Here is a 25,638-nt window from a genome sequence, read left to right as displayed (position 1 = left end):
CCACATCATCGTTAATTTTTCTGCTGAACCTATCGATGCGACAGATGCTTCTCCTTCTTATAGTGTCTCTCCTTTAAGCATGTACAAATTTGCAGCTATCTTTTCCGCTTTCATCACCACAAGCGCGCCTTTAACTATTTTCATGATCCCATCTTGTATATGGGTGCTGTCCAATTGTCCTAGAGACAATAAATTTTTCTTTAGGCCTTTTACGTGTCGTACCTCCTGGATAGTGTGAACTGTACCATCATACATTTTTAATTTGATGGTACCAATACCAGCAATCTCCAAGGCATGATCATTTCCCATAAACACAGATCCTCCTGGGATAGTCTCATATTGATGAAACCATTCCCTTATTGGTGTCATGTGTCATTTAGCTCCTGAATCCATAAGCCAGACATCAGAAAGTTTATTTCTGCCTTCAACAACTATTATTGCCTCGCTGTATAAAATTTCACCATCATCTGAGGTACTTGCTACGCAACCCTGAGCTTTTGATGTCTCAGGACCTTTTCCTTTAGGTTCTTCATTTTTCTTGAGACTCCAACAATCCCTTTTTAAGTGCCCTTTCTTGCCACAGTAATGACACTTGGCATTTTTCTTACTCCTGAATTTTGATCTACTCTAATTATGACTCCCACTGGAGCCACGTTCCGTTGATCTCCCTCTCAACATTGTTAAAGCTTCTGCCTGATTCGAACTTGTCAATCTGTCCTCTTTGTTCTTGCGCCTACTTTCCTCTTCAAGAACAGCAGCTGCAACATCATCGAAGACTAGAGTTTCAAGGTTGTTGGTCAAGTTGATGATGAGTTGATCATACGAATCTGGTAGACTTTGAAGTAAGATCTCAGCACGTTCACCCGTCTCTATATTATGCTCCATTGATGTGAGCTGTGAAAATAAAGTGTTGAGGGTGTTGATGTGGCCGATCACCGTAGTTGACTCCATCATCCGAAGGGTGTAAAGCTTCCTCTTCAAGAAGATTTTGTTGTGTAACGATTTGGCCTTGTACAGCTTTGTCAGCGTATCCTATATTTCTTTGGCCGTCCTTTTCTCCACCACACTTGACAATACTCCATCGGCTGGTGCAAGGTGCAGATTAGCAACTGCGTTGCTATCCATCTCGTTCCACTTAGTATAGTTAATGATTTCCACGTGGGTCGAGTTTGGCTGACAAATAATGGAATTGAGAAAACACAGCTAAAAATGGATATAGGTATTTACGTGGTTCACCTAATTTAGGCTATGTCCACGGGCAAGTATAGGAGGATTTCACTATAGTAGGAGTATTACAACACACTCTCTAAATACAAGGAAATAACAACAATTAATCTCTCTTGTAATAGGAGAAAACAAGTAGGGAAAAAAACTTAGGAGAAAAACAATAAATTTGCTCTCTACTCTTCTTTCTACCTTGCAATTTTCTCTCTTAATTTTTCCTCTCCATGTGGCACACTTTCTCTCAAACTCTTGCCCATATTTATAGAAATTTTTAACCTCCATAATTGCTTGGAAGAGTCAAAGTTCCACCACCTTCATTTGCTAGAATTCTCTACACATTTGGCTTGTCAAGTAAATGGAGAAAGAAAACTTGAATTTCTCAACCTCCCTTGTATGCGGTCTTTCTTAACAATTAAGAAATCAACACCTTATCCATTTGGTAAAAAAAAAATGTGACTATCATTAGTTGGAAACTCCAATTTTGCCACCACCACCACTTGCATGCATGTATATATTTTTCTTACTTGTTAAGTAATGTTTTATGGTCAAAAATTGTGACTTTATTTTCAACACCACAGGACTTCAGTGGTCTAGAAAGAATACAACTTGAAGAACAAAGTTCATATTTTTGCTACTACTAAAAGAGATATCCGTTTCAGAGGTAGTTTTACTTCATTTTTCCATTTGATGAAAGAAAATGGCCCGGTGATTCTTCATTCTCAAGAGGCTGGGAAATTTACTAATTGTGAATGGGAACTTTTGTTTAGATACAAATGATAAGATGCTCCATATTGAAATTTCAGCAATTAATGGAACTGCAAATATTGGTATGGAAGGTATAGGAAACAAGGTACGCCTATTTATTAACTTTATTTTCTATATGCCCTTTATCAAATATTCTGCTGAAATATTATAAAACAAGTGAAATTCGTTTTCATTTATTAATTTTTTTATACTCCTGCCCTGTGTGTTCACAGAAACAACCATTTATGTCGAGAAGTGATCTTGTTAACCACGTTGGAAACTGCATTTCAGAACAATTTGTGGACGTGTCCATTTAGACACGACATCAGAATTTTGGGATGTAATGAAAAATAATAAACAAGATTCAAATGACTCGATGCGCAAAAAGACTAGATCTTGTGTTGATTGTATGCAGATGGCACCTTCAATGTCAAGCATGGACTCATTAGGAAAATTTGCGCTTCAAATTCTGCCCAATGCCTTTCTTTCAGAATTTGAATGAGATGTCCTAAGCTAGAAAATGTTCTTTTCACTTCTGCTTATCATAGCAACTGTTCAGTAAAATCCCGCAAGCATACGGGATTATTGACCAGTAATAGATTTAGTGAGTTAAGAGCATTATCCCACAGGGAATAACTTCAATTCTAGTTTACTAGTTATGGATGGAATTCGAATTATGTAAAACAAAAGAGAGATTTTGATTTTATTTTTTGCTAAATTAATCTAACAAAGAAATGAACGTTTGGTTTTAATCAAATTATGGATAATTGTATTGGATTTTGAATCTGCCCATTGGCATCTATTTCAATTCTTGATTTGCAATTTAGTTTCGTTGATGCGTTCTTGACAATCAATAAAGTATGATATAAAGTGTTTGAGCCCCATATTTCTTAAAAAAAATGAATTTTGGAATAGTGCTGCGATGGAGAATATGTGGTTAAAAAATAAGTAAAAGTTTTGAATTTGTGCGTAATATTATTTTATTGAAAAATGTGTGATTGAAATGATATCAAATTACAATTGAAATTTGTATTTTGATGAAAAATGTGGCTCAAACAAGGACATAATATTCCTTTCCAAAACAAACTAAATCTATCCTAACCACGACCCGAATTTATTCCTAACCCCAATTCGAATGATTAGAATACATTAAAGTTTAGATTACTTATATGATTGTAGAAGTGATAAATGTTATTCCATCCATTGCACATATGTTAATTTTGCCACATTCTAAACTTTTTTGTGAGTCTCACAATACTACAAGTAACTAATTATCTAATTAGTGGCCAATCAATTAAATAATGCCAAGAAATACAAGAATTAAACTAAACAACTAGTTTTGAATTAGAAATAAATAATAAATATGGTTTATCTTCCAATACAAAAGAGGATATAATCTAATATATTATTATATAAATTACAAGAAAATGTATCATGAAAAAGTACAAAAGATGTTAAAATTCATGTCTAAAGTTGAATTCATCAATTTCTTGATGTAATTGGCCTCAATTCTTGCTAGGATTTGATCTCCTCTCTCAAAATATAGTAGTTGGCCCTTTGTCGTTGATGAATTTGATGGTACTCTTTTGTATAAAGAGGCAAGAAAGGGTTTTTTTTATGTGTAGCCCTTGTTCTCTATTTATAAGAGCCGAAAAATAGATCAAAATCGCGTCCAGTTTGGGTTCCAAAAGAGTTTAATCGCAAAAGGAATCAACTGATTCATTTGTGAAAAAAGCCCCTGAGCGCATAAGTATTCCTATTGCGTGCACGTCATTTAAACATGTGGCTCTCGGGTCATGAAATTTGCATCCCGTGTGCCCTGGTTTGCTCGGTGTCGTCTCCAAACAACTTCTGATATTTTGGTCATAATTTCTCTTTCAATATCCGATTGAGATGATTCAAATTGCATTGGAAAGCTAAATCAAAGGACTACAATTCTTCTAGAAACACAATTTTTCTAATTCGAATATCTTCTATCCGAAAAATGGATCTCAAGTTGAGGCTAAAAATTTGAAGCAAAACTTCTTTGGTTAGAAAATGATATGTGAAAATACTGCAACTCTATTTTATTCCTTTGACCTCCAAATTGAATCCAATTGATCATATGTGATCTTCAATCATCATTTTATGGTCCAAATCAACTATTAAATATTTACACTTTGGTCCCCAAACTTTGGATTTCTTTCATTTTTGCCACCTTTTTCGTTCCTTTCTTCAAATTTCATCAATTTGCATTAAGTTCAACCTAAAAAATATTCACATAATTAACTTATAATTCATTCAAAGCACTAACAAATACTCTAATTTACTGACCTAGATAAGTGTACAAAATACACTTATGATCAGGTGATAGGATTTAAGCTTTAGCTATATTGAATAGATATTAAAAATATTATTGGGATTCTGAAATATGGTTTGATGAAGAATCCTCATAATATTTCTTTCAATAATGTGTATATAATCATGCTTTGTAATATATCTACGTCCACATGTTTAGCAGTACTTCAAAGATATTTTTGTTGGGGCAGAAAGTACATTTAAAAATTATGTTTGTTATACTTTTATATATGTTAATTTGTATTACAACTTCCTTTGCTCCATTTATCCATTAATTAATTTAATAGAAGTGACACAATTCATGAAATTAATGACGAAGAAGGCTTATCGATTTTCAAAAATAATTCGCTCCAGGCTTGTTAAAAATCCTGATGGCACATCATCTTTAGTTGATTTATATGTTTTTATTACCAATTTAACGCGTGATCATGCATGATCATGAAACTCTGATCAACTCCTCATATATCCATGTTCTGTGAGTAACACTCAGAAGTGCAGCTGGAGTTTTGCACCAATATCCATGTATTGATAGATTTTCCATGTGCACTTATTAGAAGAATGCTTGGTCTAATATCCAAACCTGGGTAGTAAAATTGCAACTTAGGATCAGCAGTTTGGTCATACGATGCTCCAAAGTTGCAGGACAACACAAATATTTTTTGCCTTGCTGGTCTTAGAAAATAAAAAAATGGGATATTACTTAGCAGTGTGGAGAAACCATACCTAATGGAGAGAATGGAAAAGGTAAAGGAAATGATTGAATGGGTTTTGAGTCTTGTCCTCTCAGTAGCAGAAATCCGTGTATATGTTGGAATCAGATCCAAGTCACTGCTGTGAATTCCAGACAATTGCCCAATTGCTTGACAACAACTTGTTGATCTTTTTGGAAGGCAAATTAACATAATGTTATTATATTTTTGTCATTTCAGTTCTCTCATGTCCTGCTCTTGCTTCCACCTCTATTGTTTCTTCTGCTCCATGAGTTGAGTATTATTGTTCCTAAGTTTCTGTTGAGGTCAAACAACCACCGTAGTGCAATGTTGATTGCCCGTTGTTATGCCAGGGGCATCACAATTCTTTTTTCTTTTTTCATTTTATTATTTATTATTATTTTTTTTTTTGTATAAGAACTTCTGTATACATAAACTTGTAGTTATAGAATTATCTTCGATCCGCATTGAAGGAATTTATGTTCAAGATAAGGAGTAGAAAAAAACCCTAGAAGTGGGAGATATTTGAACTTCAATTTGATTAAAATCATAGAGTTATATTAGGGACTTCCGTTTACAACTTTCTATGGATCAAAATGGATGTAATGTATATAAGAAATCTAGTTACCATGTTCAAATTTTACTATGGAAATTGATCACTGTAAAAAATAACTTCTGAATTACGGCTTCTTCTTCATGCTCCGGTTGTATAGCATGTTGTATTAGAGTTATAGTAGAGACTTGTATGACAGTGATCGAAATGAAGCCTTCTCCTTCCAATGAACCCTTCAAAATCAAAAAGAGCATGTATATCTTCTGTCTTTATAATTCACCAATAACTCCTGGTTCCATTAATCAATGTCAACCTTACTGAATTTTCTTGAAAAGAGAGGCAGAACAGATTCCATAATCCATATGATGATCATGTTTATTTAACATAATCTAAGCAAAATTGAGAAAACCATTACTGGAAAAATATGGCAGCAGTTGTTCACATATATTTGAAGGTTCGTGAACTTGCAATTATTTGAAGATATGGCTACTGGATCTGTTTTCACATATATATTCTGTGGAATACAATTACAATTTGAAGATAAAAAAACCTAATAGATGCAAAAGACTAAACTAACCTTACTTGAAAAATAAAACGTGCATGTATCTTCACTATACAATATATGTACACATTAACACCCCCCGTCAAACTCATGATGGATGAACTAGATTGAGTTTGCCCAATAATTGTTGAAATTAGAGAACTGTGAGATTTTGCGAAAAAAATCGGCAAGCTGTGTGGTAGAGATGTGAGGAAGAGATGTAGCCCGCCAAAAAATGATGATGCACAAAGTGGCAACCAAGCTACATATGCTTTGTATGCGCATGAAAAATAAAAATTTTAGCAATCTGTATGGCACTCTGATTGTCACACTACATTGGAGTAGCACTAGATGAAGGAATATCAAGCTCATCAAGATGTTATTGAAACCAAATAATTTCAGCAGCAATAGAAGCCATAGCTCAATGCTCGACTTAGCAAAAGATCTAGGGACTACTTATTGTATTTTACTTTTCCAAGAGAGTAAGGAATCACCCAAGAAAATGCAAATAACCCGTTGTAGACTTCCTATCTGAAGTATCACCTACCCAATTAGCATTAGTGAATGCTCTATGAGTTAGATCACATGTCGAAGCCAATAATAAACCATTTAGAGAGTGACCTGTAAATGTCGTAATATATTTAAAGTAGTAAACCAATTGGATGTCCTAAGAGCATAAGCAAACTGGCTTGCTACATGCATAGCGTACGTAATATCGGGTCAAGTGATAGTAATATACACAAGAGATCCTACTACTTCCATATATTTTGTTGTATCAATCAAAAGCTTTCCATCATCATACATAAGCTTATGATTCATCTCAATCGGACTATCATCACGTTGTTCATTAGTTAAGCCAACACGAGTGATAATATCATTGGCATACTTAGATTGAGATACAATAAATCCCTGTAGAGAATACGCGACTTCTATGACAAGAAAATAATGCAAAGACCCCGAATCTTTCATCTCAAAAGCTTTTCGAAGCTTCCGTTTAAGAAAGAAGTACCTTGATCGTCATCGCCTGTAATGATCATATCATCAACCTACAATAACAAAATAATACATCCCTTAGGTACCATGTCTTAAAAACATAGCAGAATATTACTAGAACAACAAAAACCAAGACGCAGTAAAACAGAGCTAAATTGTAGCGACCAAGAAAAAAATATCATGTGTTGTTTTAAAATAAAATTTTCTTGCAAGGCTCGAAAATAATTTGAGTTATATATATTATGTCACTAGCCTAAACTTAATATTTATCATTTAGTAAATGAAGATGTCTAGAGTTGTCGTTATACTAAAAGTCCAAAGGTTGAAGTGACAAACTCTATAAATGATTTATTTCTTTACGTGCACTGTTAGAATTTATCATAAATTATTTGGATCAAATATTTAAGTATTTTTGGAGTTGATGAAAATATATCAATATTATACTCATTTTGTAGCTCATATTAAATAAAGTAATTTGGGCTCAAGAGAAAATGATTTTGAACTAGCTATATTCTACTGATTCTAATAAAATGCAAAGTATTATCTTTCACTACTTTATTAATATAATTATATATAAAAAATATAAAATGACTTTTTTTTCTAGAATGGGAGTTTTGTACGGTTATGAAAAGATCCTTTTAATTTATTTAAAATGTATTAACTAATAGTGATTAATTTCATTAATTCGCATTAACATGATTGCCTTTTAAAATTATGTAAGTTACGTGTATGTGGTATGAGAATTCTTGATTTACATCTTACGTTTGGAAATCACATGATTGAATCGAACAGCCATTTGAATTTACGTGGGAGTAGCGGGTGTGTTAAAAGTTTATATATGTTTTGGTTAAAGTTTTATATTAGAGCACAAAACTTCATTCCTTACAAATTGATACACGTACAACTTGTTAGAAATAAAAAAGAAAAAAAAATCTCCTACAACCTCTATAACTACATTTTCTCTCCTAAACTATTATACCCTATACATAAAAATTATTTTACCCTTTTTTTTCCATAGGAACAAGGAACCTTTAAATCTAAAATTTTCTAAAGAAGAGGGTAAAAGTACACTGCATTTTATTACATATTGGACACGAAATGATATTCAAACTCCAAGCGTTAAGGTAAGGGTGTTTCGGCACTTTTGTAAGTGGCGTAAGAATTATTTGTTTTCGATTTGCATTAAATGTGTTAATTTTTTACTCATGATGAAAGCACCGTTTGGTAGTTCAAATAAGAGAAAGCGATGGAATGTGACACTAATGACTAAAGTTTAGATTTGTGTTATTATGTTACTCATGAAGAAAGCACCGTTTAGTGGTTCAAATAAGAGACGAAGAGATTGATAGTGACACAAATGACCAAAGTTTGTATTTCTGAAAATATATAAAAATTTTACCATTTACTTTAGTGCTTTCCTAATGAGTATTACTTGTAGTACTGATCCCTACTAAAGATCTTATAGGTCTATCCGAGGTATGGTGGCAAGTGCTCAGCGATTTGAAAAGCTTTCAACTTTCTAAGAAAATTTCCAATTCGTGTGAACCTATTATGAACAACAAGATGGCACTTTTAAAAAATGTTTAAACATCTGTTTCATCTAGTTTCACAAATATTACATGTCAACTATAATTGATAACTGTTGTATTTGACTATGCATGAAGTTTGAGTATTGTTGCATTAAATTTTCACACTCTAACCTTCAACTCAAAATGGCATAACTCGGGCTATAGTACATGCTTTAGTGTAAAATTAGTGGGAATTGAAAGGTTTATAAGTCTTCTAATAGTGGTCTTTGGAATTACCCAAAAGCATTACCTAGAGAAAAAGCTATGCACATTTTGGTAACTGCGTAGAGTCAGATCCGACTTTTTTGTCCAGCATAGTCCAACAATATTCTCGTGTTTCGAACATTATCGTCGAGACCCCAAATTTTTATATGTTTTACAAATATGAATGTTTTAGCCTCTGTTAAAATTTCATAATTTTTAGTTGGACTTTACTAGGCCAAACTTATTTTTCTTTCCGCTGCTACGCAATCGATATGTTTTGATTTTTCCCCAAATGTTTTTTCAAAATCAAACTTCATCATGATTGTCTAAGTCTTTATGGACAAATACCTCTCATTATTTTTATATATTTCAAACTAAATAAAATCTCATTTAAAAATTATTTTGGTTAACATCAAAGGGGTCGAAGAAAGATTGATTTTTTTAACGCTTTGGGTTCCTAGAATTTGGGACATTACATAAATTTCTCAAATCAAGCAGAAGAAGCTTACTTTAAACCCATACAAAGAATGACGTAATTTACAAAATTGACCTGTGTTGCATGGGAGACCAATGGAAGTTTTATAGGAGAGGTCCCCCAATTTTTCTCTTTTACACCTTAAGGATACTATTCGCCCGAGGATGAAGTACAAAGTCGGAGGGGCCCATCCTCCCTAGGGCTAGAGAAGCTAGCCCCTTTAAAGGGAAGTGAGAGTCGATCCTCAAATTATGCTTCTAGCCAACCCACCGAGGCCCAAGTTAACATGGTGGACAATTCTTCCTCCCTCTGAATACATCCAAAACATAGGTCGCAAAGGTCTGTTAGTATTTTTGACAAAATCAGTCCCACGAGAACTAGGTACATCCACCCCAGCAACCTTCCTGACTAAAAACAGGCCACAACTACCACCTTCTACAATTCGACAACCATAGTAAAGACAAAAACATGTCCCTATGTTGTTGCCCCACCTAGAAATAGGCACCACATAAGGGAAAAATAGGGATAGACCAAAGTATGACGGGAGAAGTGACCCTGCTAAACACTTAAATAGTTACAATACACACATAAGTCTGAGAAGTACCAACCCCTCGTCAAATACAGAGCCTTCTACCTAACTTTAAGCGAAACAGTAGAAATTTGGTTTACCACCTGGGAGTATTAGAAGCTGGCCAGAGTTTAAAAGTACCTTCCTAAAATGATTTACCATAACAAATAAGGAAAAGCTCTCATCGAACCTCTTCAGGACATGAGACAGTAGTTGAAGAAACGTTAAAAAGCTTTTTAGCCTGTTTTACTGATGAGATGATATATTTTGTGCAATTCACTAATTGGGAGGCATCGTCTGCACCATGGGACGGGATAAATATGAACATCCTCTTCTGAGGGATATACAGAATAGGTACCCAACTAGCTATGACACTCTGTCGAAAATGATGAGGCATGAAATCATCAACGAGAAGTTGATTGATCGTTGAAAAAGAGCTAGCAGAGGTCTTCTACTCCCACAGAGACAATGTGGGAAATGAACCACCTTTCACTTAATGGACCACCAATGGAACCAGGCTGGTAATGAAATTGCTCTCAATTTTGGGGAAAGCATTTGACACATGGCCACACTAAACGCAGTACCCATGCTAGCCTACAAGGATGTGACCTTCGGAACAAACATACGACAAACTAGGTCTGGACAATAGACCCCTCGAAGAGAAAGAGGCTGAAAGTGGGGCTCGAAACCTAGAGATCAATCAACACCCCTTAGTATTACACTTATCTCATTCCTACAGCCATGATACAACAAAACTATAGAGATATAGCCCAACATCCAAGGCAGAAGAGTCCTTGGATCAAATAAAGAATGATCCATTTCCTATGAATAAGCGTCGCCTAGGCAAGACAAACTATCTAGGTGTGAGGAGGCAAAACCCCCAATGAAAGTTATCCCTGTGAAGGGGAAGGGATCTCGATGGAGAAAAACCTAGGAAGGGACAGCAACAGCGTAAGGATCCCCAACTAATGTGAAAAGCACTCTTATCCATGGATCGATATAATTTTGGAGGACTCTACGTTGGGGGCAATACAAGTAACTCCCAAAGGAATTATGCTAGATAGGCTAAGAACCTCCAATAACTTGTTATATAGTAGATAAAGTTCCCGAAGAAGTCAACTAACGCCCATTGCCTTCACCCGGGAGGATGCTGAGGGGGTCCACTTTTCTCATTATGACGCCTTTGTGGTAAGGACTGTGGTGGCTCGTAATGAGTTAAAGTGGATGCTAGTGGATAATCATAGTTTCTTCAATATCCTCTTTGGAGACACTTTCAACAAGATGATCGTTGATCACGAATTAACTCCCATTACCACCCCATTTTATAGCTTTACCGACGATAGCATCATCCCGAGAAGGAAAATAACAATTGTAGTGGAAATGGGAGATCCACCCCAGATAACTTTACACTTCATGGAATTCATGATAGTGGATTATAGATCAGCTTACCATGAGTGCTAGGTAGACCTGCCCTGAAAGACTTAGGGACCATCACATCTATTCATCATATATATATGAAATTTCTAATTGAACAGGGATAGCAACAGTTAGGGTGACTAAAGAGAAGCACAAAAATGCTACTTGAAATCAATAAGAAAGGTCGAGACCGGGGACATCATTATGGTGATAATGGATGTGGACATGTTAGATGCTTTGGAGGACAAGATTCCAAGCAAGAGGATGTCGAGATGACAGATGTCTCCGAGGAGGTGATCATGCTCGATGAATTGGATCCCCATGTTATTGAGTTCGAATCACAAACGGCTCTTGTGGATGAGCTAAAAGTTTTCCAGTAGATCCTCAGGATCATACCAAGTTGTTACGTGGGAAATGGCCTATCACCGGAGGCCAAAGAAAACTCAAGGACTTCTTGTATAGAAATCTTCACGCCTTTGCATGGAGGTATGAGGACATGGTAGGCATTGATCCAAACATTAGCTACCACTACCTAAAGATTGATCCTACGATTGTCCCATATAGACAAACGAGAAGAGCCTTCAACCCGGAGAGATTTGAGACCCCTAAAGGATGAAGTACAAAAGTTGATAAAGAATGGCTTCATTAGGAAGGTCATCTACCCGAAATGGGTCTCAAACCTAGTTTTAGTAAACAAACACAATGGAAAATGGAGGGTGTGCATTGATTTTTTCGACCTCAACCGAGTTTATCTAAATGATAGTTTTCCTCTTCCAAAAATAGACCAATTCGTAGACTTCACTGCTAGACACAAGCTTTTAAGTTTCATGGGTGCCTACTCAAGCTATAATCAAATACCCATGTAACCGACAAATAAAGTAAACACATCTTTCATCTCAGATAAAGGCCTTTACTATTATGAGATAATGTCTTTTGGGCAAAGGAATGTCAGGGCCACCTATCAGAGACTTGTTGATAAAATGTTTGCCAATCTTATTGGCAAAACAATGGAGGTCTACATGGTTGACATGCTTGTAAAGTGCTTGAAGGCAAATGACCATGTAATGTACCTGAACGAAACTTTTCAAATTCTATGGAGATACTGGTGAGACTAAACTCCTTAAGTGTGTAATAGGTGTTGCTTCAAGCAAGTTTTAGGATACATGGTCAACTAGAGAGGCCTAGAAGCTAACCCAGAAAATTCAAGCCTTAATTGAGATGAGGTCCCCTCAGAAGCCAAATGAGGTGTAAAGCTTGATAAGGTGTGTGGTGATTTTAAGTCATTTCATCTCAAAGACTACCGACAAATGCCTTTCTTCTTTAGATATATTAAAAGGGTACAAAAAGTTTCAATGGATAGAAGAGTGTCAAGAGAGGCCTTCTAGAGACTAAAAATGCTCCTAAGGCAAGCTTCCTCCTCTCAAAACTCAAGTCTAAAGAGGCCTTGCAGCTCTATTTGGCCATTTCCAACGAAGTCATTAGCAAGGTTCTTATAAGAGAAAAAGATACCCTCCAATTGCCTGTTTATTACATAAGGCACTTTTGGCGGTCGAAACCTGCTATTCTGATATGAAGAAGTTAGCTCTAGCCTAGATCACTACTTCCAGAAAATTGAGACGATACTTCCAAGCCCATACAATACTTGTTTTAACTAACTTTCCAATTAGGTAAGTGCCTCAAAAGCTCGACACCTCTGGAAGGTTGCTAAAATGGGCAGTTGAACTCAGTAAATTTGATATCATTTTCAAGACAAGAACTTCTATCAATCAAAGGCCATACCCTGGCGAACTTTGTGACAAAATTTGTCGACATCCTTAAGATGGAAAAAATAATGGAGCTCGTAGAACCTTCCACGTAAAACTTGTTCATGGATGGTTCATCTGGGAAAATTAGCTCAGGAACGAGTATGGTCCTATTTAGTCCTAATGGATATAAGCACAATTGTGCAGTGAGGTTCGGGTTGAAGGCTACAAAGAATGCAGTTGAATATAAAGCACTACTGGGCGACCTAATTTTGGCTAAAGAAATGCAAGTAAAAAGATTGCTCATCAACAGTGACTCCCAACTAATAATCAGTTGGGTTAACAACAATGCCATGCAAGGGAAAAAAGCATGGCCATATACCTCAAGCTAGTGATAAATCTACTCCCATCTTTCAAAAATATAAAGTTACGTTAATTACCATGCATTGAAAACACCCATGTCAATGCCTTATCTAAGCTAGCTGTACTAAGGATTCAGAATTACTAGAGATTATGTCGATTGGGCACCTCACGAAACCCTTCATTGCTAAGGGAAAAGAGGTAATGTGGGTAGAAAGAATGCCTGCATGGACACAACCTATAGTAGCTTATTTCAAAGGTTGGTTTCTTCCTGACAACAAAAAAGAAGCCTACAAACTTAGGAGAAGGTTAGCCCAATTTGTATTCCATGATGTCGCGCTCTAAAAGTGGATTTTTCCTTGCCCTTCCTTCGTTGTGTCGAAGAGAAGGAGTTTCCATGAGATTTATGAGGGAGTTTGCTATAACCATGCTAGAAGACTCGTATTGGCACGAAAAGAACTACGATAGGGATACTATGCTTTGAAAAAAATGCAATTCAATTTGTACAAAAGTGCAAAAATGCCAATATTTCTTTCCTATCCAAAGAAAACCTTTCCCAAGAACTAACAACAATATCTAGCTATTTGCCAAATGAAAAATTGACCTCATAGGCCCTTTACCTAAGGGTAGAAATAGTGCAAGTTTTTCTTCGTCACCAATGATTACTTTACAAAATGGGTTGAAGTCGAACCTCTAGCTAAAATTATAGAAGTCAACACTTCCAAATTCTTATGGAAGAATATTATATGCCAGTTGAAGATTTTCCATTCAATCTTCTAGGATAATTATCGACGGTTTGATAACAAGAAGATCGGGGACCTATGTGAGGAGTTAGGAATCAAAAAGCATTTCTCCACATCGTATCATCCCCAAGCTAATGGATAAATAGAGACTATAAATAAAACCTTCAATTATTCTTTCAAAAGGAAACTTGATGCCTTTGAGGAAGCATGGGTCAATGAACTGCCAAGAGTGTTGTGGGCAATCTGAATACAATCCAGACCCCGACCGAAGAAATCCCTTTCTCAATGGCTTATGGTACCAAAGCAATGAGCCCAGTAGAGATTAGATTGCCCTCTCCCCTCTTTTATAATTCAATGAGATATCCAACGATGGGTTGAGAAGATAGGAGCTTGATTTCTTCAATGAGAAAAGGGATGAATCTCAAGTAAAACTGGTCATATATCAAAGGTAGATGACTCGTTACTATAATGCGAGAGTCAAGAAAAGTCTTTCCGAATAGAACCAGAGATAGGCACACTGTGCCCAAAATAGGAAGGTCGATACCACATCAAAGAGAAACTACAACCTAGCACTTATTGGATAGAAGACCTGAATGGAAAAATACAACCTCGCCTGTGAAACATTGAGTGCTTTATAGCTAGAATATTTTTACCAGCCTTTGTAAATAAAAGGTCTAAAGCAAAAGCCCTTACATGGATGAACTATCTACCGTTTATGAAAACGTAGGCACCTCAAAAAAGAAGATCAAATCTCAAAAGGGATTACCTCATTATTTTTTCGAGGCGTACAGTACATGCCTCCCTTGATGAAGCTGAACATCATGGGAGAATCCCTTATATGGATGAATCATCCACCATGTATAAATGTGTGGATGCCATGAAGAAGAAGATCAGATCGTAACAGGGATTACTTCGTCAGTTCTTTGAGTCATAAATACATGCCTCTTTCGATAAAGCTGAACGTCATGGGAGAGTAAGATTCTATTGAAAAATGTTTTTAGAGTTTATGTGTTCTCGAAACTAATCATGTTTGAAGGATCAATTGTTATTGGAGGTTTACACTTGCCAATTAAATTGTTTAAGATTGAGGTCCTAACTCTTTTAAATTAAATTGTTGAAAATATAAAAACATTCATTTCATTGATAAGGAAATATGTACAAACAAGTGCTTGAGCCATTATACAATAAATGAAATTCGAATCCTACACTATGTTAAAGGTGGCTAGGAGTTCGACACCTTAGTAGTAGGCACTTCAATAGCTGGAGCCTCTTGGCCTAAAGTTTCGTCCTCAAGAGCATTCTCTTGGTCCACTTCTACTTTAGCTTCAATTGTGTCTACAATAAGGATCTACGGTGCCTCATCCAAGAACTTTGTCCTCAATTTAGCAAATTGAGTTATGAGTAAAGCTCCTCAACCCCGTCTACTACCTCAACATAGACAAACCTCCTCCATTAGGCGTCAAAGAATAGGTACTCTTCGGTTGAGCGAAAGTTGACAATATAGTTTTTCATCCACTCCTCTCATGATATCTAAACACTAGCCTTGGCCCTATCCTCCAATTATAGTGCCTCATTTAAATCTTATAAAATGCATTCGCATCCTTGAGCTAAGTATTCTCTAAGTTGGCCTTCTCCAAAGCTTTGGCCATAAGATTCTAATGATTATTTGAAGTTTCAACCTTTTTTGTCAAGGAAGCCATTTCTCATTGGAATTCAAGGACTTCTATCTTTAGAGCTTCGATCTCTGCTAAGGCAAAATCCAACCAAGCCACCTTTTCAACCATTTAAGCCCTTAGTTCCTCAAACTCGACTTTTATTCTTTTAACTTCTTCCTCTGTTGAGGCCAATTTCTCAATCGAATTTTGATTGCATGTATAACTATCCTTTAGCACCTCTTAGCATTCTAAAGTAGCCCCAAAAGCCCTAGCACTTTGGCTCACCAAGATCGTTGTCATATCCACCGCATCACAAGTGAAGACATAGGTCTACCACCTATCAATCCAAAACATGTAAAATGTTGAAGTGCCACCATAGACTTCAAATTACAGCATGTCAATCACTACTAGGGCAATCTCTTCATCTTACCTAGTTAAAAATTTACCTAATTTTCCAGGAAACCTCACCATCAGATCCTTCTTCATAGCTTTGAAGGTCTACTTTACCTCCTTCGCAGCTCTTCACTAACCTCCATTGCCTTTTAAGCCTTTGCAACAGCGATAGAAGACTGCATCAGCTTTGGAGGTGGTGGAGATAAGATCTGTTTCGTCAAGCAAGGCCAATGCCAATGGGACAATTTCTCTTCTTTTGAGGCTCCTCCATCTTCTTCTTGCCCTTGTTCACCTTCTGGGTCACCTTTTCATCACTCATCTTAGCATGTTCTTTGTTGAGCCATTCAAGTTTTTCCTTCAAATACTCCCCTTCCCTAGAGGATAGTTTAAAAGCCTGAGAGCCCACTACGAAAATAACTATCAAAATAGAAGCCATGTCAGGTGTAGAATACTTCTTCTACTTGAAATCATCTGCAAACGGCAAAGAAAATGTTAACTGCCAATCTCCGATCCCACTGAAAATATATTTAGCACCTATCTCGTCTACATACCTATGAGCTCAGCTCGATCTTGTGGCTGTCATAATTTTAATAGACAGAATGATTTCAGATTCTTTATACATTGTTAAATCATCCAATCAATTAGACACAATTGGATGAAGTGACGTCAGCATCATCCAAACCCACCAATTAACTAATATAACCGCCTATCCTAAAGTAAACCATAATTTTCTAATAAAAGGGAAATAATTGTGATTTTATGGAAGCCAATCTCAGTAGCGAATCAAAAAATGAGATCGATGGCACACAAATCAAGCTCAACATTCTAAATGATTCGATTGACAAGACATAATTCCAAAAGAATTAGACTTAATTCACTCTATATATAGAAAATGATGGTCCCTCCAAGGGATAAGGATCATCAAAAACAATCCACTCCCATAAGGAAACACGTTTGCATCCTTCATTATCAATAAAGGTGTTCTTTTCCTTAAAAGTTGGCTCAAAATCGTGCTTAACAATTTTCGACATCAACACTTTCAAACCCCATTGATTTCACCCTAAAACATACGTTGTAGCCCAAGTTACACAATTTTCAAATTGGAAGACAAAATCTGAAAAATCATTTCAACAGTAACTAAACATAGTCAATCCAACATTTATAAATTATAGTCGACATGCAATATATATAAAACTAGACGAAATAAACATTTGAACATTTTTTAAAGCTGTCATCTAAGTGTTCATAAGGAATTTACACGACTTGAAATTTTACTAAAAGTTAAAAGCATTTGAAATCGTCAAACACTTGCCACTATGCTAAACTACTGCCATACCTCGATTCCGTAGAATTTTAGTAGGAATAAGTACCACAAGTAATACTCAGTACTACACACACAAATAAGTAAATGGTAAAAAATATATATTTTCTAGAAATACAAACTTTGGTTATTTGTGACATCGTCAATCTTGCAAAGCGAATAGGTGATCAAGCAATCCACTTACTCTCAGGTTTTGATAACCCCTTTCAAGTGTTGGAAATCATCTCTTCATATCTTATTTGAATTACCAAATTGTGCTTCCATTTTCTCTTGAGCAACACAATAACACATTTAATGTAAATCAAAAATAAATAATTTTACTTCACTTATAAAAGTGTCAGACCACCCTACCTTAAATGCTTAGATTTTGAATACCCTTTTGCATTCAATTTGTAATAAGATGCAGCATACTCCTAGCCTTTCTTTTAAAAAAATTTCAAATTTCAAAGTACCTTATGTCTATCGGAAAGAGGATAAAACAATTTTACGTATAAGTAAAATAGTTTGGAAGAGAAAACGTGGCTTTAGAGGATATAGGAGATTATTATTTTTCAATTGCAAAACAATGGTGGTGATTGGCAGTAACCGAAATGGGATTAAAAACAATGGTAAATGGAATATTAATTATGTGTATAAATGGTGCAGTTATGAATGTGCAGGTTACTTTTTCAAATGATATGGTAGTTTTTTCCTTCTTTTTTTTTTTTAATTAATATAATGGGTATTAAGTGATTTGGACAGTTATGGCACTTAGTGGTTGATTCAAATGGGATGCCTAGCGGAGGAAAGGAATAGTCAGACTGAGGAATGATTAAAAATAATAATAATAATAATAATAATAATAATAATAATAATAATAATAATAATAATAATAATAATAATAATAAAAATGAAAATTTGGAATGCATTAGTGGAGGAAAATCGTGAGTGGGAAGAAATAAATATGATGGGGGTGAATTTTGGGGTTGTTTGCTACAATATAATCGGTTTATCTATTTTATTTTATTTTACATTTATTCTCTTAACATATAAGCAAAAATTAATATAAAGTGTGTCGTCTCAAATCACATAACAAAAAATTTTGTCATTTAAGAGAGATATGATACATCACCAAAAAAAAATTTGAAAAAAGGACAAGTGCGCGAAACTTTACTATCGTGACCAAATCTTTAATTTGAACTTTTGAAAAGGGTTGTAGCAACATAATGATGTAATTCAAATTATTTTCAAGTTCTACAAGAAAATTTTATTTTAAAAGTACGAAAGATTTTTTTCTCGATCACTACAGCTGCTCTCTTTAAGAGCACTAAGTGCGCCACAGGCTAGTGAAATTAAACCAATGCCTAGGATACGATGCTCCAGTTAAAGAAATGAAAACACTTGCCAACTCATCCAATGAACACTATTTCATGTGCAACACTATAAATACCCCCGTCATATCATAAAAGGCTAATGCAACTATACCAATTCAAAGCTACAAGCTTTTTATCTTGAGTTAAATCTTTTCATATATTGTGTTAATCTAACATTTGCTTTTAATCTATTGTTTGGTTTTTTGTTGATCGTTTCTATTTCGTATAGTTCTGCTCAAATATCTCGTCGGAGCCTGAACATATTTGTCTCGTTTTATTAAGCTTCTCCCGTGTTTACATTTGAGATATTGTCGACTAGTGATCTAATACACATGTTTAAATTAGATTGCCAGTATACTAGTGGGCCTGATATTTGTTGCCCACATCAATGGAACAAAAAAGAGGTCAACAACCATCATCCAAAATGTAGACAAATAAAGATCACACAGTTGGCATTTGCTGATGATTTGATGCTTATGGCAAGAGGGGTTGTTATCTCAGTAGGCATCTTAATAGACTGCCTTACCAGAATTGGAGCGAGCTCTGGACTACAGGCAAACATGACTAAATCCAGCTTATATACGATAGGAATCACAGGATAAGAGTTAGAGAAAATACTAGGTTTGGTGAGCATTCCTCCAAGAATAATCCCCTTTAAATATCGGGGGATTCCTCTAGCATCTGTAAAATTGAAAGTGAATTACTATGCACCTTTCATTGATAAATCGCTGCTTATATTAATGCTTGGACTAGTGCCTCCCTTTGATATGCTGGAAGGACTATATTGATCAAGTTGTTTTTGCAAGGTGTGAAATGCATCTGGCTTTCCATATTTCCAATCCCAGCAGCGGTGACTGCCAGAATCACAAGGTTGTGCAGGTATTTCCTTTGGGGTTCAAGGAAACCATTAGTCGCATGGAAGGAAGTTTGTCTTCCTAAGAATAAAGGACGACTAGGATTTCGAAACATCAAATGCTGGAATACTGCCATTCTTGCAAAAACATTATGGACCATCCATGAAAAGAGAGATAATTTCTGTCCGCTGGGTTAATCATGTGTATCTGAAAGGGCTTCGTTGGGGAGTTGTCACCTATCAAGGGTCTCCCCTCTGCTCAAAAAGCACTAGGCCTCAAAGATTTGATTTGCCAGTTGGAGGGATCTACTCAGCTAGCTATTAAGAGGATTCCTTAATGGAAAGCTAGTGGAGACAATAACATCTCACATGCTTATGACTATTTCAGACCAAAAAAGGTCCAAAAGGATTTGGGCAGCTGATGTTTAGAGTTCATGCATTACTCCTAAACACATTTTTGTTCTTTGGCTTAGTGCAACATCTAAGCTGCTCGCAAAAGATAAACCTCAGCATATGGATATTGATAGAAATTGTGTTCTATGTGGATCAACTGCTGAATCACTACACCTCTTCTTTGAACGCCCTATGAGCTCTAACATTTGAAAGCAAATTAAGGAATGGCTGAGCATTAAAAAATCTATTTCCACAATTTCTGCGCACTGAAATGGATCAAAAAGGAAGATCAAGGGACTTCGTGGCATAGCAAAGTCAAGAAGTATCACTTGCATGCACAATATACCCACTTTGGAAACAAGGAATCGGAAATTTTTGAGAAATAGTGCCCCATTCAGACATAATTATCAGACGGATCAAAGCACATGTATACAACACCATGTTTTCCTTCTATCCTAATATTTCGATTCATTTTGAGTCATTAGCTTTGAGTCATTATATTTGGATCATTTGTAATATAAGCCCATGCATGCACAGTGTACTTGTACAAAGGATGCCCCTAGTGACCGTAAGGTCCGCCTTCCTCGAAATAGTCACAAATAATATCGAATTATCTACAATTTGGCAGCTTTGTGTAGCGTTTAGAGCAATAACCAACACAACTACCAATCTCGATGGCAACATAGACAACCGTAGCAAACATGTTAATTGCGTAAGAATAAGCTCAGCAAAGAAGCTCGTCTTAAGATGGAAGCATCCAAGCTACGACGTAGACAAAATAGATTCTGATTAAAGGTTGCACTAACAAGTTCGACCTCACTCGTGGATCATTGAAACGTAGAAAGATAAATTATAACTTTTAACTAATGATAATCAACAGAAAGGGTCGATAAGAAACCATAGCACAGACCAGCTTCAACAAGAGTACGGTGTCCCTTGATACTTATTGGAATACTAGCAAGTGCACAGATACTTATTGGAATACTAGGAAGTGCACACTTTCATAGCATGCCTACAGATTACAGATAACAATCTACACTACAACATAAGCACAGCACAACAATTGCCACATCATCAAAGACAATCCAAAAGGTCGATTTCCTATCTATAATAAATCTAAACCTATTCTTCATTCAAGCATAGTCATTCTAGTCTGCAAAGTTAGTATCAGAAGGTAAACCAACAGAGATGTTACACACGATATATGACAACAATAAATTTAACAACTAGCAGCAGTTGGAGAAGGATGATGTGCCAACGTTGCCCCACTTTCGTTCACCTTCCTATTATCAGTGGCATTCTTCTCAGGCTCCTCCACCTGTAAATTAGCTTTACCACTGTTCTCCTCAACTGCATGAGCTTCTCCTGCAGGCGCAGGGGCCACGCCATTGGACATGTCTGTTTTAGCTCCATCAGTTGCTTCCTCAGGGACATTTTCCACTTTATCCTGTTTCTCATCATCAGCCCCAGCTTCTTTAGTTACTGAATCTGGTTGTTCTTTGATTCCAAGAACCTGTTTTTCTGCAATGTTTTCTTCCACTTTTGAAACTTCCTCAGAACCATTAGCTTTGTCAGGCTCATCATTTCCACCCTTCTCGACATTAACAGCCTCATCAGTTGCACTGTGAATCTCAAAATCTGTCGCAACATTTTCCTCAGGTTTCTTATCTTTCAATTCCTCAGGCTTACTCTTTCCAGCTGCATCTTCCTGCATTTTACCTTCACTCTTAACCTCAGCCTCCTTCAGCTCATCAGTCTCCTCTTCTTTTTCTCCTCTCTTTTCACCCACCTCTGCATCCTGCATTTCAACTTCTTGCTTGCCCTCAATTTCTTCTTTTCCAGGTTCCATCTCTTTTCCCTTCTTTGTACCTGAAGATTTCCTGCTTCGTTTCTTTGGTGGCTCACTCTCTTTAGATGGAGGAGTCGCCTTAGCCTTCTCACTGATCCTAGCTGATCGTCTCGGAGTCTCACCAGTGCTCCAATCAAATTCTGCTATAGCAGGGTTTCCTGGGTGTGATTTTAGGTACTGCTCCAGCTGTTTACGGTGAGTAATCTCCTCTCCAGTGGGAGAAATAAATAAGATCTCATTCTTCCTAGGTGTACCTCCCTTCTTTGGAATGTACTGAAAAGAAACATGGACCAACCATATAAGATACTAAACAGACAGAGGAAAATCTACACACAAATACAGCATAAAATCAAAATGAAATTCATTCTCCACCCCCAAATTGTGCACGAGTAACCAAGAAAATGCATGACAAGTTCCGAAGCCAGTGTTGAATTTTGCATGCCTAAGATAATTGGGTGATATTTATTTCTGCCAGCATTTTTCTCTACCTAACCAATCTACGTTAAACGCCAAGGAAGCCTCTATTGTCTCTAATAGATTTCTCACTGGAAAACATGAAGATAGTCAAAGATCCACTTAATGAGTTGTCATAAGTCCAACATCCTCAATATAAGATATTCTCTCATAATTCTTCCTTGTTGATTTTGACTTCCACAGATTTAGTCTCAAGAAATCAACTCCAACATTTGTCAACATAAACTACCAATAACAAAATCATTATATAGCCTCAATGAGCCAATCTACGTGACAACAGATAAATTTATAGAAGAGCTAAATAACTTCTAGAACAATAGTTTCACAAGTACCAGACTGCATTAATAATGAATTTAAAATAGAAAATATATGATGGGAATAAGTTTTTACACCGAGCAACCCATGATTTCCTAGCCCAAGACAAATCAGGTTGATGATATTTGCATCTTTCTATTAAAATTCCTCCCTACAATTCCACGTTCTACAAATGAACCAGCTTGTACTTGTAAGAATAAGCACAAAAAATCATTTGCAAAATGGAAAGAAATAATACCACCTCAAATCTTGGGCCGGCAAGAAATTGGATTCAGTTTCTTTTTAAAATACCAAGATAAACATAATGACATTATTCAGTCCATTATATTGAGACTGGACTGGAGCAAACCATTTATTAAAGTTTCCTAACAAAGCCTAAAGTTCAAAAAAGAACATCAACGCACCCTGGAACAAAGTGACACAAATCCAAAAGTACCTTGAAAGAGCTTAAATTGGATGGAATCCCTTGTGCTAATCCAACAAGGGTCTTACTTACCCACAGATATTCACAGTAAACATTCTGTTTATCATTCAACCATTTTCTCATAATCTGGAATAGTTCGTACAGGAACAATTAACGAAAGTGTCCAGACAGGCTGATTATATGAAGACCAAATAACTACCTAAAAACTCTGCCTGTCTTGCTCTTCATTTCTTAAGTCCTTTCTTTCAATTCCAAACTGTGAAATATAATCCAAGTTTCACCTTAATTTGGGCCTGACGACAGTACATCAAAAGAATACACAACACCCTCTCTTCATAAGCAAAAAAGTAAACATGCATAGCCAACACCTGAGCTCAAGGCAATCCCCACAAAGAAAAGACAATGAGTATCAATTCAGTTTCGCACCAACTCCAGGGAAATGAAACTTGAAAGAAAAAATCGGGATTTTGTATTAATAGATGTTTTGTCTTAGCCAGGAGTCTATTTTTAACAACCAGATATACTGTTAAGTTTTTCACTTAGCAAGTAGGTAGTGTTATAACTTTTATTTTCCTTCACCTAATGTTGACAAACAACATTCTTAAAGGACTTGGCTTTAGGTTTATAGCTGCCACATCATGATCCGGCTAAGCATCAAGATATTCTCCAAATCACCATAGTGCAGTCAATATTTAGCAGGTCAAACTTTTCTATATGGAGAAGTTTAACTGCCCAAATTAGATGGGCAATATTGCAGCAAACATGCAGAACAATTTGATTCCAAAGATTTGGCAAGGGCTCCATGTCCATCCCATAAAATGCATACAAAAGAATGACAGTAGCATAACCAATGATAATAGCTACCACATAGTCATATGCCACTAATATAGTTAATCGGTATGAATATTTTCCCCAGATGCCATCTATTTTTGTAATACACTCGAGTTCCCAAAATCCTTTATCATTATTCTTCAAAAATGAATAAAAAAACATATCCTCCAATTAAAAATAAAAGACTTACACAATCTGCAAAAAATGACATTCGCACTGCAATTGAATGTCAAAATATTGAATACAGCATACTCCCTCTCCCTCCTCCCCAATCAAAACCCAACACACCAACCCTTTTCCTCTCTTCACTTCACCAATTTTTTTTATCTCTGTGTATGTTGCTATCAAGGATCAAGCTTCAATAATTAGCTTCCATAAAAACTAAAATTCAATAAATTAAAAAATTAGATGTGTTAATTCATTAAGATTAGGGGAAAAAATAAATTATCATAATTGATATTGCCTTAGTACTTCCCAGTGGCAATACCAACAAAAGTATAAATTTCTTTACAAATTATAGTAGTAATATACAATTTTATGAATTTTCCATCAAGAAAAAATATTTTCATCATTGAATTGGAAAAGTTACTATTAAACACATCACCAACAGACATTGATAATTAAATTCAAGGTTCAAAAGGCCAAAAAACAATAATGAAGAAGGAAAATAAAAATGTAAACTTCACATGAAACGAATTGCACACATTTTCTACCCAAAACCCTAGCAATAAAAACTATTACGAACAAAAAAATTCAGCATACAAACAAGTGTAATTGAAATTAAAATTTCCAACACATTAAACAAGTGTAACTAAAAATTAAACGCAAGAGTGGTCAACAAAAGAAAATATAATTTAAAAAATGCAATTTTTTTTAAAAAAAATGATGAAAATACCATCTTTTTCCAAGAAGCAGGTGCAGGAAGCTCCACAGACACGACTTCGTCACTATTTCCGATCTGAGTCTCCGCCATTCTTTTCACCTACAAAAATGGAACCAAAAGAGCTCTTAAAGTACCAAAAACGATGGCAAACGTATAACTAAATGAAAAAGCACACAATTTGTCTGCAGAATTTTCTTTTGTACCTCTGCGTTTCAAAATTATACGCCCCCAAGTAAAGGATAACGATAAAGCTACCTAAATATGCACAAAATTTCATTATTACCTTTTGATTGACATGTGTCACATTACTGGACGTTGATAGGTCATCAAATCAATTTTAATTGGCGTTTAATCTGAACAAAAGGGTCGGATATTGCACGTGGCGGTAAATGGTGAGTGGTTTGAGGAATTTTTGGTGACCGCCTGTTTGATTTTAATTTTATTTCTTCCAACTACTATAATTAAGCGATATTGGGTCTGCTGGGTGAGTATCTCACGCTCCAAGCTAGCGAGTGTTGACAAAAGGTCCGTTTTTGACCGTTCGATGAAGAACGTGAGATATCGCCGTGGTGTTATACGTGACTGAGGGAAGTGAAATGTTGAGGTGGTGTGAGTGGATAACGTATCCGAAATTGTTCTGTTAACTTGATTCAAATGAGAGGCTTGGCGTCCGACACACGAAATAGTATTTAGCACATGTTTGAGCACAATTTTTTG

General features: G+C 35.8%; 1 protein-coding gene across 2 annotated transcripts; it reads right to left on the bottom strand.

Moving 5' to 3' along the window:
• Positions 1 to 21,031: 21,031 nt before the first annotated feature.
• On the bottom strand, positions 21,032 to 25,203 carry LOC111372181 (methyl-CpG-binding domain-containing protein 11-like). Of its 2 annotated transcripts, XM_022994383.1 has the most exons (3): positions 25,125 to 25,203; positions 24,934 to 25,020; positions 21,032 to 22,267 (listed from the first exon to the last, which is right to left on the bottom strand). In XM_022994383.1, exons 2-3 carry the CDS (start codon positions 25,009 to 25,011, stop codon positions 21,365 to 21,367), a joined length of 981 nt encoding a protein of 326 aa, XP_022850151.1. In that variant the 5' UTR covers positions 25,012 to 25,020; positions 25,125 to 25,203; the 3' UTR covers positions 21,032 to 21,364. The 2 variants fall into 2 exon arrangements, with proteins under 2 accessions (XP_022850151.1, XP_022850150.1); XM_022994382.1 differs by having other exon boundaries at positions 24,934 to 25,130.
• Positions 25,204 to 25,638: the final 435 nt, after the last annotated feature.

Source organism: Olea europaea, chromosome 23, assembly GCF_002742605.1.
Source record: "Olea europaea var. sylvestris chromosome 23, O_europaea_v1, whole genome shotgun sequence".
Classification (NCBI taxonomy): Eukaryota; Viridiplantae; Streptophyta; class Magnoliopsida; order Lamiales; family Oleaceae; genus Olea; species Olea europaea.
This window is presented reverse-complemented; position numbering and strand designations above follow the sequence as displayed.